Here is a 14223-nt window from a genome sequence, read left to right as displayed (position 1 = left end):
GACATCAAGGAAGTGGACCAGTGAGGCTGAGATTCACAGGAAAATAACATTTAAACAGGAGGACAATGGGAGAGAAGAGTAAAATATGGGAGAATCATGAGATAAGGGTTGATTGCCTACTAACTCTCAAATTGCTGGCTGCCACAGTAGTAAAGGGATAGGAAGAGTGTAAAGACCTTTGATGCTTCTCTTTCCATCCTTATTTTTACTATTATAATCAAGTGGGGTTTGTTCTCCATCTTATTTTACGTTCATTTTCAATCCCTGTTTTTATGTTCAATCCAAAACCAGTCTGCGATACAAAGGCTCAGCATGCCTACGTCCTTGCTTTTGCCATGTTGTTTGTTCAGGCATTGCTCAACCAGCCCTCATGGGTCAAGGTCCAGCCACTAGAAGCTCCCTGGTGAGTTTCCCTTCCAGATCTGGCTTCTCTTTCCCTGTCCTGCCCGAGATTCTGCTGTTTGTGCTCGGCCAATTCATGTGAGATCTGTGAATCACTGTTAGTCAGTCACCCACCTCTGGGACTAATTTATCTTGGGAGACCCTTCCAAGAACTATTGCTCCCGACAACACAGGTCCCAGCATCACAGGGATGCAGAATCCTCTGCCATGTTAAGGTAGTGATTCTTGGAGTGGTACCATTAGCTCACTCTTTAAAAAAAGCAAAACAAAGAGCTGTTGTTGGAGTTTTGACCTCTTGAGACTTTTTCGGTTGTCTATGCACCTTGGAAGTAGATGAAGATGTGCCAGAATTCTAATCTGTCTTAGCTAAAATTGTACTCATTTTGACAATTTAACACGTAACTGCAGTCAAGGCAGAAAATCACCTGACTAAAAGGAAATTATGCTACATGTCAGTGACATGTTCCGTGTGACAGTGGTGCTGTGCATTATTGGGCTTATGTTGAAACCAGTGTGTTTTTGTGTTGAGGGCCATCATCGCAGGGGAACAGAGGCCATCAGGAACAAACAAGTCTGACAGATTCATTACCATTGCAACTCAAGATATATTGGTTTATCAATCACAAACCTGGGCACTGACATTCCCCTCAGGATGAGATGAGAGCCATTGCCATGAACCCGTTGACCCTGTGACCCAGACACTCTTTTTGCCCCAGCCCTGTCACACAAGACATGATTCAGCCCAGTAAGACATTGTGTGAAATATTTATCCTATGTTCAATCTCTTTATTTAGTCATGCTATGTTCAGGCCTAAGAAAATGACTCCTGAAGTCCAAATTCAAAAGCAGTGACACTGCCAACTGGAAGCAGTAAACTGCCCATACAATTTCTCCTTGGTGCTGAATAAACTCCATCTTCCAAAAATTGCTCAGGACTATCATGTCTATTGTTTAATTTATTTCTTTTTGTTAGTTAGTGTGTTGAGATAAAAAGTCAATACACTGACAAAACAATCAGAGAAAGACAAGAACAGAAAAAACATTCAGAACATTGACATCATCAGAAGAGGTTATCTTAGCTATCAGAATCAGAATCAGAAATACTTTATTGATCACCAAGGGGAAATTGTTGTTGTTGATGTTAGCGTTGGCAATGTTCTATATAGCAAACTACAGGGCACCCCTGCCCGGTCCCTTGTAAGTGAAGAAGGATCGAGGCACCATCAGTGAACTCCAGAATGGGTCGGCACAGTGTGTCCAGTAGAATCAACATAGGTTACTGTTCGTCATGTCTATTGTGAGGATGCTTAATTGTGGCACCATTTAAGATATGAACAAATGTAGCCATAACACTGTTGACAAATTTCCTTGCTTTATCAATCTTAAGAAAACATTATCTTCCTGCCAAGGTGCCAGAGGTCAAGCTGATGCAGGTCCTCCTTCATCATTGTGACTTCGGGCTCTTCCTTGTGGGGAGTGGGAAAAGAAGGGTGGAAGACCTTTCCTCTACAGTCCATCACAGTCAAAGCAACAGACAGTGACATGCAGCACCCTGAGGTTGCTTCCCCAGCTCCAGAGTCACATCATGAAAAATATGAAGTTAACTCGAAATGGCTGGACCAGTTGTTTTTATGTTGACAATACGGAAAAAGGTAGCAATACCTCAAAATTTAGATGACAGTCTGTAAACATACACTATATTGCCAAAAGTACTGGCTCACCTGCCTTGACTCGCATATGAACTTAAGTGACATCCCATTCTTAATCCATAGGGTTTAATATGACGTCGGTCTACCCTTTGCAGCTATAACAGCTTCAACTCTTCTGGGAAGGCTTTCCACAAGGTTTAGGAGTGTGTTTATGGGAATTTTTGACCATTCTTCCAGAAGCGCATTTGTGAAGTCACACACTTATGTTGGACGAGAAGGCCTGGCTCTCAGTCTCTGCTGTAGTTCATCCCAAAGGTGTTCTGTCGGGTTGAGGTCAGGACTCTGTGCAGGCCAGTCAAGTTCTTCCACACCAAACTCTCTCATCCATGTCTTTATGGACCGTCCTTTGTGCACTGGTGCACAGTCATGTTGGAACAGGAAGGGGCCATCCCCAAACTGTTCCCACAAAGTTGGGAGCATGGAATTGTCCAAAATCTCTTGGTATCCTGAAGCATTCAGAGTTCCTTACACTGGAAATGAGGGGCCAAGCCCAGCTCCTGAAAAACAACCCCACACCATAATACCCCCTCCAGCAAACTTTACACTTGGCAAAATGCAGTCAGACAAGTACCGTTCTCCTGGCAAACGCCAAACCCAGACTCATCCATCAGATTGCCAGATGGTGAAGCGCAATTCATCAGTCCAGAGAACGCTTCTCTATTGCTCTAGAGTCCAGTGGCGGCCTGCTTTACACCACTCCATCCGACGCTTTGCATTGCACCTGGTGATGTATGGCTTGGATGCAGCTGCTCTGCCATGGAAAGCCATTTCATGAAGCTCTCTATGCACTGTTCTTGAGCTAATCTGAGGGCCACATGAAGATTGGATTTCAGCAGCGATTGACTCTGCAGAAAGTTGCCGACCTCTGCGCACTATGCGCCTCAGTGGATGCTGAAGCAGATTTTCTAATTTCTTGTTTGGTATAATTTAATAATAATAATAATAATAATAAAAATTATAAATACATGAGATACCATCACATTGTAACTTCGCTTATTAATGGTAACTTATTAAAAGCATAAGTGACATCCAACTAAATGACTCATAACTAAAATTATGTGAAAATTTAAATTCACTTTAATTGATGGCTTCAAATTGTTTGTAAGACATGTATTAAGTAACAGTGGAAAAATTTCTAGTCTTGCAAATTACCACCATTTTATATCTAACAAATATTGAAGCACTTTTAATTTTGTGTAGTATACACTCAATAACAAATTAATCAGCATTTCAAGTTTTGTTGAGTAGTTTCAGGTTAATTTACCTCAAGTAACGTAAGCTGGGAGACTGCGTACCAACTGGAAGGCCACCGGGTAAGACGGCTAGCAACAGAGAGTAGCTTATGACCTAGCTTCCTAGCCTTAGCTACCTTGGTAGCTAATTACTAACAGCAGCTAATTCTTCTAACTTCACAATTCAGAATTCATTTGGAAAGTAAACAACAGTTTATGAGGTACACATTTAAATTTTCAGTGATTAACAGTGATAGAGTGCACACAAATGTGTTTTTCCTACTTTAAAAAGAAAGATTAAAGATATTTTAGGCAATATGTGCTTCAGAGGGTGCTTTGATTAGTTGTTTATACCACACCAGAGGCCAGATATGTAAAAGTCAGTGGCAGCTGACGACTGATAATTTGAAAGGCCATGAAAGTGGACATTTTCAATATATGAAGATATGAGATATATGAAGAATATTGAAGTGAATGTTAATAAACATGTTTTCTAATCATGAATACAATAAGCGCTCAGGATGAACCAAGACAGACACTTTTTACTGAAGTTGGTTTTGTACAGTGAAACAGAGAAGTTATCCTTCCTCAGTGTAACATTCATAGTGTTGTGAACAATGCACAACTTGCTGGTGGAAGTACTGATTTAGATATTAACGTTCATGCACGAGTCTTATTTAGTACTTTGCATTTACTCTTATTTATTTCATATTACTTTGAATGATGAAACTTTCATCTTTTTCTTAAATCCATTGACATCTGCAGCCAGATCAAATATTGGAGGCCCTGAGTGAAAACTGCTGTAAGAGACAGATCATTTCACTGTTCATTATTTCCTTACAGGACTGTTTAAAGCTTTGTGTGCTGTAGCAAGGGAAGCAAAGATCAAGACTTTGAAAAGGACTATAAATATTCACACAGACAAAACTTCAGAGATGTGTTCCCACATTCAACACACAGAATACAGAACAGTAATGACCAAATGTATAGAGTAAATAAGACACAAAATCAGATATATGGATCCTACGTTTATTAACAGACATACACAATGAGTTGACACACTGTTCAAAGCGTTATCACTGCATTGGGTTGAACATACAGATGTACATATTTATGCACAGTATGGTGAAAATGTGTTTGTAAATATATGACATGCAGTGGACATGAGATTCATCTTCAGTGTCGAACAAATCACTGACATAACAGCACTTCAAATAATGAGTCAAAAGAGCTTAGAATTAGAGAAATCACCTTGAAATATTTTCCCTGAAATGATCATTCTGAAAGCTGATCGAAACCAGCTGTAAAAGAAAGCATAGACCAATGGATTGAGCATTGAATTTGACCATCCGAGCCACTTAAATGCTGCAATCATAGGGACTGGTATTGTATAATTACTCAAAGGGTTAAAGGTTATACAAAGAAAGAAAGGAGTCCAACAAATGAGAAAATAAAATTCATTTCCTGTTAGATTGTCCACGGTTCACTCCCCGAGTTGTGACGACAATTCCAAGTAGAGCCGAAAAAGTCCAGGTCACCAGGATCATGATCGCAATAACATGGACATTTATTTTTGTTGTATACCTCAGAGGCTGACACACAGCATAATATCTGTCAACAGAAATGAAACACAAGTTCAAAACAGATGATGCACACAGAAAGAAGTCAAAGCAACCTCGGATCTTACAGAGTAAATCTTGAAGATACCAACATGAGCTTACAGCCAGAATTGCACTAAAAGGCAACACAAAAATGCCAACAAGCAGGTCAGCCACAGCCAAAGAGAGGATGAGGTAGTTTGTCGGAGTGTGGAGCTGTTTGAAGTAAACAATGGAGGTTATCACAAGAAGGTTTACACACTTTGTAAGAACAGATAAGAAGCCAATGAAAATACACGATAAATGTGAAGAGGTGACAGCTGTTAAGTCAGACGCTTTTGCTGATTCATTACAGAGATGTTTGTCCTCAACAACATCATCAGACCTGTTAACAAAGAATTTAGGTTCCATGTTTAGATGGTCATTAACGCTCACGTAATATTTGTAAAAACATGTCTTAAATCAAGAAAATATAACTCAATGGTGTCCAGTTTGCAGTCAAGAGAAATCTGAAGTTAATCTTAGTACGCTGTATGTTTAATACCACGTCTATTGATCCTGTCTTGTGCATCTGTAGTACTAACAGTCTTTGGTCTCTGTGCCGCTGAGCACACATGGATTACATTCATTATCGTGGGCTCATTTGCATATTTTGTTCAAGGGAGTGGCATTTTATGTCGGTCAGTATGATGAGTTATCATACAACTCATGGTGCATGTGTTTAATCTTTCATACAAGTACACAATTTTAAGTTGCCCTCTTTCAAATTAATTACTGTAGCTTCACCTTGTATTTCACTGTACAGCCCTGTGTTGTAGGATGATAAATAAATGAACCTTCTACCTTGTAAACATGGTCCAGGGTATTGCTTCCCCTGGTGGGTATTGGACACGCTGATGGAATTTAGGTACAACTGTCCAATAGCTGGATCCAAGATTTTGTGATGTTGCCAGGAGTCTTTCAGTGGCTTTTTTCATGACTCAATCAGTTTGTTAGAGTAATTGAGTTGGCTTGAGATAAAGGAATGAATTAGTTTTTTGGCATCTTTTTTAATTTAGAAATGGTCCTACTTTAGTTATGTTTATAAGGTGCAAAACTGAAGTTTTTGTTACCCTGTTGATGTGGGACTTGAATCTCATCTAAGTCTAGCAGAGCACCAAGACTTGTAACCTCAGATTTAATCCATGGAGTTAATTTCCCCAGATTTTTAAACAGCTGCATTGTTATTTGGTTTGGCAGAGATGTACAGTTGTGTGTCATCTGCAACTACGGAAACATACATTGTGCTCTCTAATGATGTGGCCATGTGGTGGCATCTATAATGAGAATAGTAATGGAGCAAGGCAGCTGCCTTGTGCAACCCCAAAACAGATGTCATCTCCAAGACTGACGAGACTTTCTCCCTTTGATGTGTAATTGAAACCAGTTTAACACAGTCAAAAAGCCCAACCAACTGTTCAAGACAATTGAGTAAGATATAATGGTCAATCGTATCAAATGCTGCTCTTCGGTCTAAGAGGACAAGAACTGAGACCTTATTTTCATCAGTGTTCAGTCTGAGGTTTATTCTGAGGGGTATATTCTGAAGACTGAAAAATCTCCAGGATGTTATTTTACAAAACAAGTGAATTTGCACTGAAACTCTTTCCAGTATCTTACTGATGAATGGAAGGTTTTATATCGGCTTGTACTTGGTAAGTGCATGACCATCGAGGTTGGGTTTCTTTAGTAATAGTTTTACACAGCTGTTTTAAACACATTGGGGAAGATGCCTCTTTGTACAGATGTATTTATACTATATGAAAGTGCTGTAGGGACATGAAGTGGATGAGATCGAATCAGTGACAGTCTTCCAGAGCTCAGTCAATGTAATGCAGGTGAATTTTCCTAATGTTACATTTGTTTAACAGGGTTTGTTGAGGTCATCTGTGTTCACATCAGAAGCAATACTGGCTCTAATTGAGGTTATTTTGTTTTTTAAGAATGATGCAAGCTCTTTACAATATGATGCAGAGAACTGTGGACAGGTGGGGGCGGTGCTGAGTAGCTGCTCAATAGAGGGGAATAATATTCTCCACTATTGTTCCAGCATTTCCTGTAATAATCTCATAAAAGTAATCCTTTCTTGCCAAATGTATTGCTTTGTTACAGTCATGGTTTAATAGTGAATATCAGTGAACTGTGAGCCCACTTTTGTTTCAGCTGTCCAACAGATTCCCTTCACCTTCAGTGGAGCAACAGTATTTAAGGCAGATGGCATGGTATTGTTGAAGTGTTCAACCATGTCATTTAAAGAACAGCCATAGCTGTGTGACTCGGATGATTTCGTAATATTGCAGAACTTCAGTCTTTCCGTCAAGGAATCTCTTGAACCAAAAAATCCCCTTTACTCTTTGTTGAGATTAGGCTGGCAACAGAAAACACAGTGATGGTCAGAAATAGGTCATTCTAATACTGAAACATTGTCAGTGTTTAACCCTGTTGTCATTTCTGAGTCCAGAAAGTTACCATGCTGATAAGGGGCTTCATTTATTTGTTGGGTGAGATCAAAATTGTCCAGTACATTCACATGATCCATATCTTTCAGTGATTTGCTTTGTTGATATGAATATTCAGATCTCCATTCAGGATTAATCCATCATATTGTTACTACTGCAGTCGTATATTTTGTTATTTTTTGTGTGCTCTCCGTGTCCCTGTCTGTGTCTATGTAGTTTTCTGTATGCAGATTGCAGTGTGTCAGTGCGGAGAGGTGATTGGTCACTGGTTGTCAATCCTGGCTGGCAGATTGGCTGTTTCTGGAGGTACCGGCTATAAAAGGGTCCAAGATGGCGGCCGGCGGCCGGACAGCAGCAGGCATTCCACATCTCCCTCTTCTCCCAACCAGCCACACATTGCTTTGCTCAAGTAAATTTTGTGATCTTCTTTAGTAGGGGTGGACTGCCGGTTTTGTTAAACCCAACTTTTATCTTCTGTTTTGCTTAGTTAGGGAGGTAAGTCCTGTGTCTTTTGTTTCCTTTGCTTTTGTTAGATAAGATATATCCTCCCCAGTTAGGATCATTTTGTTTGTTGTTTTGGCCTTTGTCCACCCTGAAGCCAATTATTGTCTTGAACCTTTTGTTCATTAAATTTCTTTTGTAAATAAATATCGTGATTTAGTGATAAACTGGTGCTCTGGATCTGTGGCTACTTGGGACCTGGGGAAGATGGGGGCTCTTCGGGTTGTGTCTGTGCACCCCTAGGCCGGGCATAACAATATCTAGTGACACCAAGTCTGATCAACTGAGACATCCTGCATAAACACCAATTAATATTTTGGTGGGTGACACAACATGTGGAGATCTGACTTCTGTCCTCTTTTCCCCCATTGAGCTCCTGTGTTATGCCTCTCCTTTGTCTCCTGTCTGTCTGTCTCTCTGTCCCCTGTTTGTCAGGTCTGAATCTGTGTCACTGCGGGGCATGGCCGACAGATTGGGCCAAGCCTCTTCTCCTCTTGAGCACAGCTGTGCTCAATGAAACAAACAAGACTCACCTGCCTACAGAGTATTAAAGCACCAGGCTTTCAGCCAGCAATCGTCTGTCTTCCTGCGTGCTAATGACCAAGAAAATCACTCAATACCTTTTGTCAGCTTTGCCTTGTCTGCTACCTGCCTTTCTGACCTCCCATCTTGTGTGTCTGTGCTCAGGTGCCCCACTCTCGTCTGCACCCTGTCAGTCTTCTCTCACTGATGAAACTGGACTCAGTCACTGTGGATTCTCTACCTGGTCTGGATTCACCAATGGCACAATCTGCAAATATCTATTAAACTGTAAACCGTCCAATAATTCTGCTTTGAGCTAAAGAGCCAGATATTCAAATGATTTAAATTCACCCAGGTCAGTGTTATTACACACAAAGTGTTTTAGGAAAAAAGTCTGCAGTCCTTCCTCCTTTCATATTTTCTCATATTGATAAAAAATGATAATTTGGAGGACAAGCTGTGATGTTTTTCAAGCTGGGACTCAAAAGGCTGCATGCAGACCCATGAAGACAGGGAGGTTTACGATGAGCAATGTATTTAATTCAATAAACAATGACACTGAAATGCACAACAGAAGAACCAGATGATCCAACAGTAACTTGAGGTGAGAATGGGCAGGCAGGAGAGGAGTTCAGACTTTGCACTCACAATGATTTCACACCAAGTACACTCCAGACCAAGGTGGAGATCAGAACCTGAAGCAGGCGAAAAACACAGAGTCAGGCAGGTAAGCAGCTGTACAGACAAGGAAACCACCAAGACTGGAGACAACTGTTCCCTTGTTCACAAGAGACCAGTGATGTTTGGATGTACCCCATCAAGCTTAAAACAGTCTTCACAGTTCCAAAAGACACTGAAAATGTCTTTGTCTTTAGCTAGCTTGGTAGCTCCGAGCTAGATGGGTGTGTTTCAGCAACCAGGCCTCATTTGGCCTGCCTCAGCTCCACCCACTCTCCACCTCTTTGGTCAAATTTGGATTGCCAGGAGTTAAGAGGAGTCAGGCACTGCCAAGATGGTGACGGCTGGAGCCACTGTCATTGAGCTTCGATATGGCTCTTCAGACACTTATGGGTGACATGATGTAGAAACATAAATCCAACACTTTTTCCAGCTCTAGTCTATGAATATTGAATGACAGTAGTTGTGACGTATTCTTTTTCTACTCAACAATAATAATAGTTACCAATAAAAAACTTTATTAGGTGACTTATATAAAAGTAATTTTTTGTCATATTTGCTAAAAGTGTCCCTATGCCCAGACAGCAGTACATGAAACATGTAATCTGTGGGACAAAAAAAAAACAAAACAAAAAAAACAGCTCCATTGGTCCCACCTACTGCACCTACTGCGATTTGCAGGCCACCGCGCTCGACACAAAACAACCAATCAGAGCCAGAGGAGCATCTGAGGGAGTGTCTGACATCTGTCAATCACTACTCACGCACGCTACGAACCGCCCCCTCGCTCCACTCATGTTGCCAGCTGCCGCTTAGTCAAACAGCTCTGTGAGCGGCGTAAGGGAGCCTAGTGAAAGCTATGGCGGAGCAAGAGCCATCCGCAAAGGAGAAACTGCTCATACCGCCGCTGCCAACAACAGCATATACGGCTAAGACAACAAATAACCATAAAGCTAATATGGTGATTGTAACACTCCGCAGCGCGTACGGTACGTTAGCGACTGTGATGTAGCTGCTGAGCAGAGTTAGCTTGCTTAGCTAAGGCTAACGTTGCTGGTTGTCACGGTAGACGCCGCAGGGAGGAGGGGCTTGGAGACAGGGCATGAGTGCAGCGGAGAGGGAGCGGGTGTGACGTGGAACTTGTGTTGGTTCAAATTTTCAGGCCAAGTCTGCTCTCTTCTCCATCTTACCAACTGCAGCTTTAACACATTTCAATTTTTCAATGACAAGAACGTACTTGTAAATAAGGTGATGGAGTACAGAAAGAACACAGCAAAATAGAGCTTGTTTCCAAAATAATAATGATAATAATAATAATAATAATAATAATAATAATAATAATAATAACAATAATGAAAAAAAAAAGTGGAGGATTTCCCCTGGACCCCACTTCAGAGGTTCCTGAATGACCTCAAACCCAAGAATAGTTCCTGCTGAAAAATAAAATGTTTTGAAATTCAAATAGATTTTGATGGCCTTTCCACTGCATTATTATAGAAGTATAAGTCCAAGTAAGTGACTGAATATAATATGAAATGTCACTCCTGCATTAAAAAGAAAAATTAATGATATATTTTAACAATAACTAATCAAAGCACCCTCTGTGCTTCAGAGGGTGTTTTGCACAACTTGCTGGTGAAAGTACTGATTTAGACATTGATGTTCATGCAAAAGTCTTATTCAGTACTTTGCGGTTACTCTTATTTATTTCATATCACTTTGAATAATGAAACTTTCATCTTTTCCTTAAATCCATTGACATCTGAAGCTAGATCAAATAATGGAGGCCCTGACTGAAAACTGCTGTAAGAGACATATTATTTCACCGTTCATTATTTCCTGACAGGACTGTTTAAAGCTTTGTGTGCTGTAGCAAGGGAAGCAAAGATCAAGGCTTTGAAAAGGACTATAAATATTCACACAGACAAAAATGTGTTCTCGCATTCAACGCAGAGAATACAGAGCAGTAATAACTGAAAAAATAGAGCAAAAGAGCCACTCATTGAGATATATGGATCCTACATTTATTAACAAACATACACATTGTGTTTACACACTGTTCAAAGGGTTATCAGTGCACTGGTTCAACATACAGATGTACAGGTTTATGCACAGTACAGTGACAATGTTTATATAAATATATGACATGCAATGGACAGGAGATTCATCTTCAGTGTGTTGAACAAATCACTGACATAACAGCACTTCAAATAATGAGTCAAAGGAGCTTAGAATTAGAGAAATCACCTTGAAATATTTTCCCTGAAATGATCATTCTGAAAGCTGATCGAAACCAGCTGTAAAAGAAAGCATAGACCAATGGATTGAGCATTGAATTTGACCATCCGAGCCACTTAAATGCTGCAATCATAGGGACTGGTATTGTATAATTAAGCAAAGGATTAAAGGTCATACAAAGAAAGAAAGGAGTCCAACAGAGGAGAAAGACTCCCATAACAATAGCCAGAGTTTTGGTGGCCTTTCTCTCCATCTTACTGACAGTTGCTCCAGACTTTGTGCTGTGACAGGTTGTTTTCTGGATGCTGTATGCCTGTCTCTGTGCCACCATCAGAATCTTTAGGTAGATGGTGGACATTATGATTGCTGGGAGATAAAAACCCAAACCAATTCCTATAATTGCAAAACGTGCATTTTGAAATAAAACACATGTTTTGTTAGATTGTTCTTGGTTCACTCCCAAAATCATGATGACAATTCCACTTAGTGCAGGGACAGTCCAGCTCACCATGATCATGATCGCAATAACATGGACATTTATTTTAGTTCTATACCTCAGAGGCTGACACACAGCATAATATCTGTCAACAGAAATGAAGCACAAGTTCAAAATAGATGATGTAGACAAAAAGAGGTCAAAGCTGCTTCGTACTTTACAGAGTTCATCTTGAAGATACCAACAAGAGCTCACAGATAGTAATGCGCTAAAAGGCAAAACGAAAAGCCCGACAAGCAGGTCAGCCACAGCCAGAGAGAGGATGAGGTAGTTTGTAGGAGTGTGAAGCTGTTTGAAGTAAGCGATAGAGATTATGAGAAGAAGATTTCCAAACATGATCAGAACTGATAAAGAGCCAACGAAAACACATAATAAATATGTGGTGGTGGTCAATGTTATCATGCCAAACACACTTTCTGATTCATTACAGAGATGTTTGTCCTCAAAAACATCTTGAGATCTGTGGACAAGAAAAGTTAGCTTCCATGTATAAATGACCATGAACAGTGAGGTAACATTTGCAGTCGTGCCTTAAATCAAGTAAATTAACAGAATCAAGATTTCTGCAGAGAGAGGTTTTCAGTTACTTTTAGTGCTCTGTATGTTTCATAGCATACCTGTTTGATTTGCGCATCTGTCCTGATGGGAGCCCTCGGTCTCCGTGCTACTGAGAAGTATGTTCGGATTCAAAGTTTTTATTGTGGTCTCATTTGGATATTATGGTCAAGGGAGTGGCATTTAACGTCAGACAATATGATGAGTCATACAACTCCTTATGAATGTTCGTGTTTAATCTCCCACACCATTTTGCAATTTTAATCTCTTTCAAATTACTCTTATTATTAGTTATTGTTAACTTTCAATTATTTTAAATCAAATACATTTTAAATTTTACAGACAATCCACTTTATTCAGGTCCATGAAGTAGAATGAAAATCTCCTTGATTAAAAAAAGTCACCTTTGCAAATCTGTACAATTACAGTACTTTCTGCTAAAAAGCATATGAATATAAGTTTAAAATGTGCAAATATGTATAAAATGTTCTCATGGCTGATTAACTTAACTGTTTAATGTACCACTGTGTTGATGCTGTTTTCCCATTACAATATCACAAAACAATATGTGTGCAATATGGCACAATTTTTACTGAGTTCACATGTGCATTTATTATGAGCAACAGTATTCTTATGATGGAAGTTATTTAAGTAACAGGTTTCAATATATTGAAATTAATGACTACATCACACCCCAGAAGAGCAACCTGTGGTGTTCCACAAGATTCAGTATTGGGACCTAAATTATTTTTACTGTATTTAAATGACATTTGTACAGTGTCTAATAAGTTAGAAATTGTTATTTTTTCTGATGAGACAAATGTATTTTGTTCAGGGGAGGATTTGAAAGAAGTACAGATGACAGTAGACAAGAGTTGTATATTTTTTCTACTGTGAACGAGTACAAACACTGTAATATCTATTTATATGTGTGTGTGTGTGTGTGTGTGTGTGTGTGTGTGCGCGCGCGCAATTTAATATGAGAATGAAATATATTAACCTTTGTTTTTCTTTACTTTAATTGGAATATCCAAATCTAGCAGACAATCTAATTAGGAGGAGGCAGAAGAAGAGTCAAGTTAACATTAATGCTGTATGAGCACATTGATGTCCATAACTTGTGGCTGATGACCAGTCTGCCTTCGGGTTCGAACTTTTGTAATCTACAAGGGACTCCATACTGTGACTAAATGTTGTAGTGTGAAATAAAAAAAATGAAGTGTGTTGTTTCTTTCACGTAGCTGTGAACATATGCCCATTGCTTTGCATGTGAAGCAGTTGGTTAAGACAATTTGCTGCTAGTTTGCTACGAAATCATACATGAGCTTATAATTCACCTGATCTATCTGATTCGGGATATGGACATTTGTGACTGTCAGAGAGGAGCAGGAAAGCTCCTTTTAACTGCTCTGGAGAGCGGTTCACTTCCTGCCTGTGTACTGTAGATTCTCGCTTCTCTTTTCTTTAGCGCTCTATGCTCTACCTGTTGCCTGTTGCTCAGTTTTCCCCTCATTTACCCGAGCGCGTGCTCGCCGACCAGATACTGTGTGTGGAGCGGATCCGCTCTTTAGTTATTGTCCTTGGTGACTTTAACAAAGGTAACCTCATTCCATGAGCTCCCTAAATACAGACAGTTTATTAAATGCCCGACCAGAGAGGAGAATATTCTGGATCACTGTTACACCACAGTAAGGGATGCTTATCACACCGTCCTCCGTGCTGCACTGGGCCACTCTGACCACTTCATGGTCCACCTGATTCCTGTGTACAGGCAGAAACTAAAGCACTGCAAAC

At 40.0% G+C, this 14223-nt stretch overlaps 3 protein-coding genes across 3 annotated transcripts in view; 1 reads left to right on the top strand and 2 right to left on the bottom strand.

The window, feature by feature from the left end:
* LOC143316313 (uncharacterized) overlaps positions 1 to 14223 on the top strand; it is a 242668-nt gene that overhangs the window by 21102 nt on the left and 207343 nt on the right. The window lies entirely within an intron of this gene.
* LOC143316282 (trace amine-associated receptor 4-like) lies at positions 4801 to 6080 on the bottom strand. Its single transcript, XM_076724162.1, has 2 exons — positions 6054 to 6080; positions 4801 to 5397 (listed from the first exon to the last, which is right to left on the bottom strand). Exons 1-2 carry the CDS (start codon positions 6078 to 6080, stop codon positions 4801 to 4803), a joined length of 624 nt encoding a protein of 207 aa, XP_076580277.1.
* LOC143316112 (trace amine-associated receptor 1-like) lies at positions 11359 to 12276 on the bottom strand. The gene has a single exon (XM_076723822.1). It carries the CDS (start codon positions 12274 to 12276, stop codon positions 11359 to 11361), a length of 918 nt encoding a protein of 305 aa, XP_076579937.1.

Source organism: Chaetodon auriga, chromosome 23, assembly GCF_051107435.1.
Source record: "Chaetodon auriga isolate fChaAug3 chromosome 23, fChaAug3.hap1, whole genome shotgun sequence".
Lineage (NCBI taxonomy): Eukaryota > Metazoa > Chordata > Actinopteri > Chaetodontiformes > Chaetodontidae > Chaetodon > Chaetodon auriga.
Note: the sequence above shows the minus strand (reverse complement) of the source record. Positions and strands in the feature narration are given on the sequence as shown.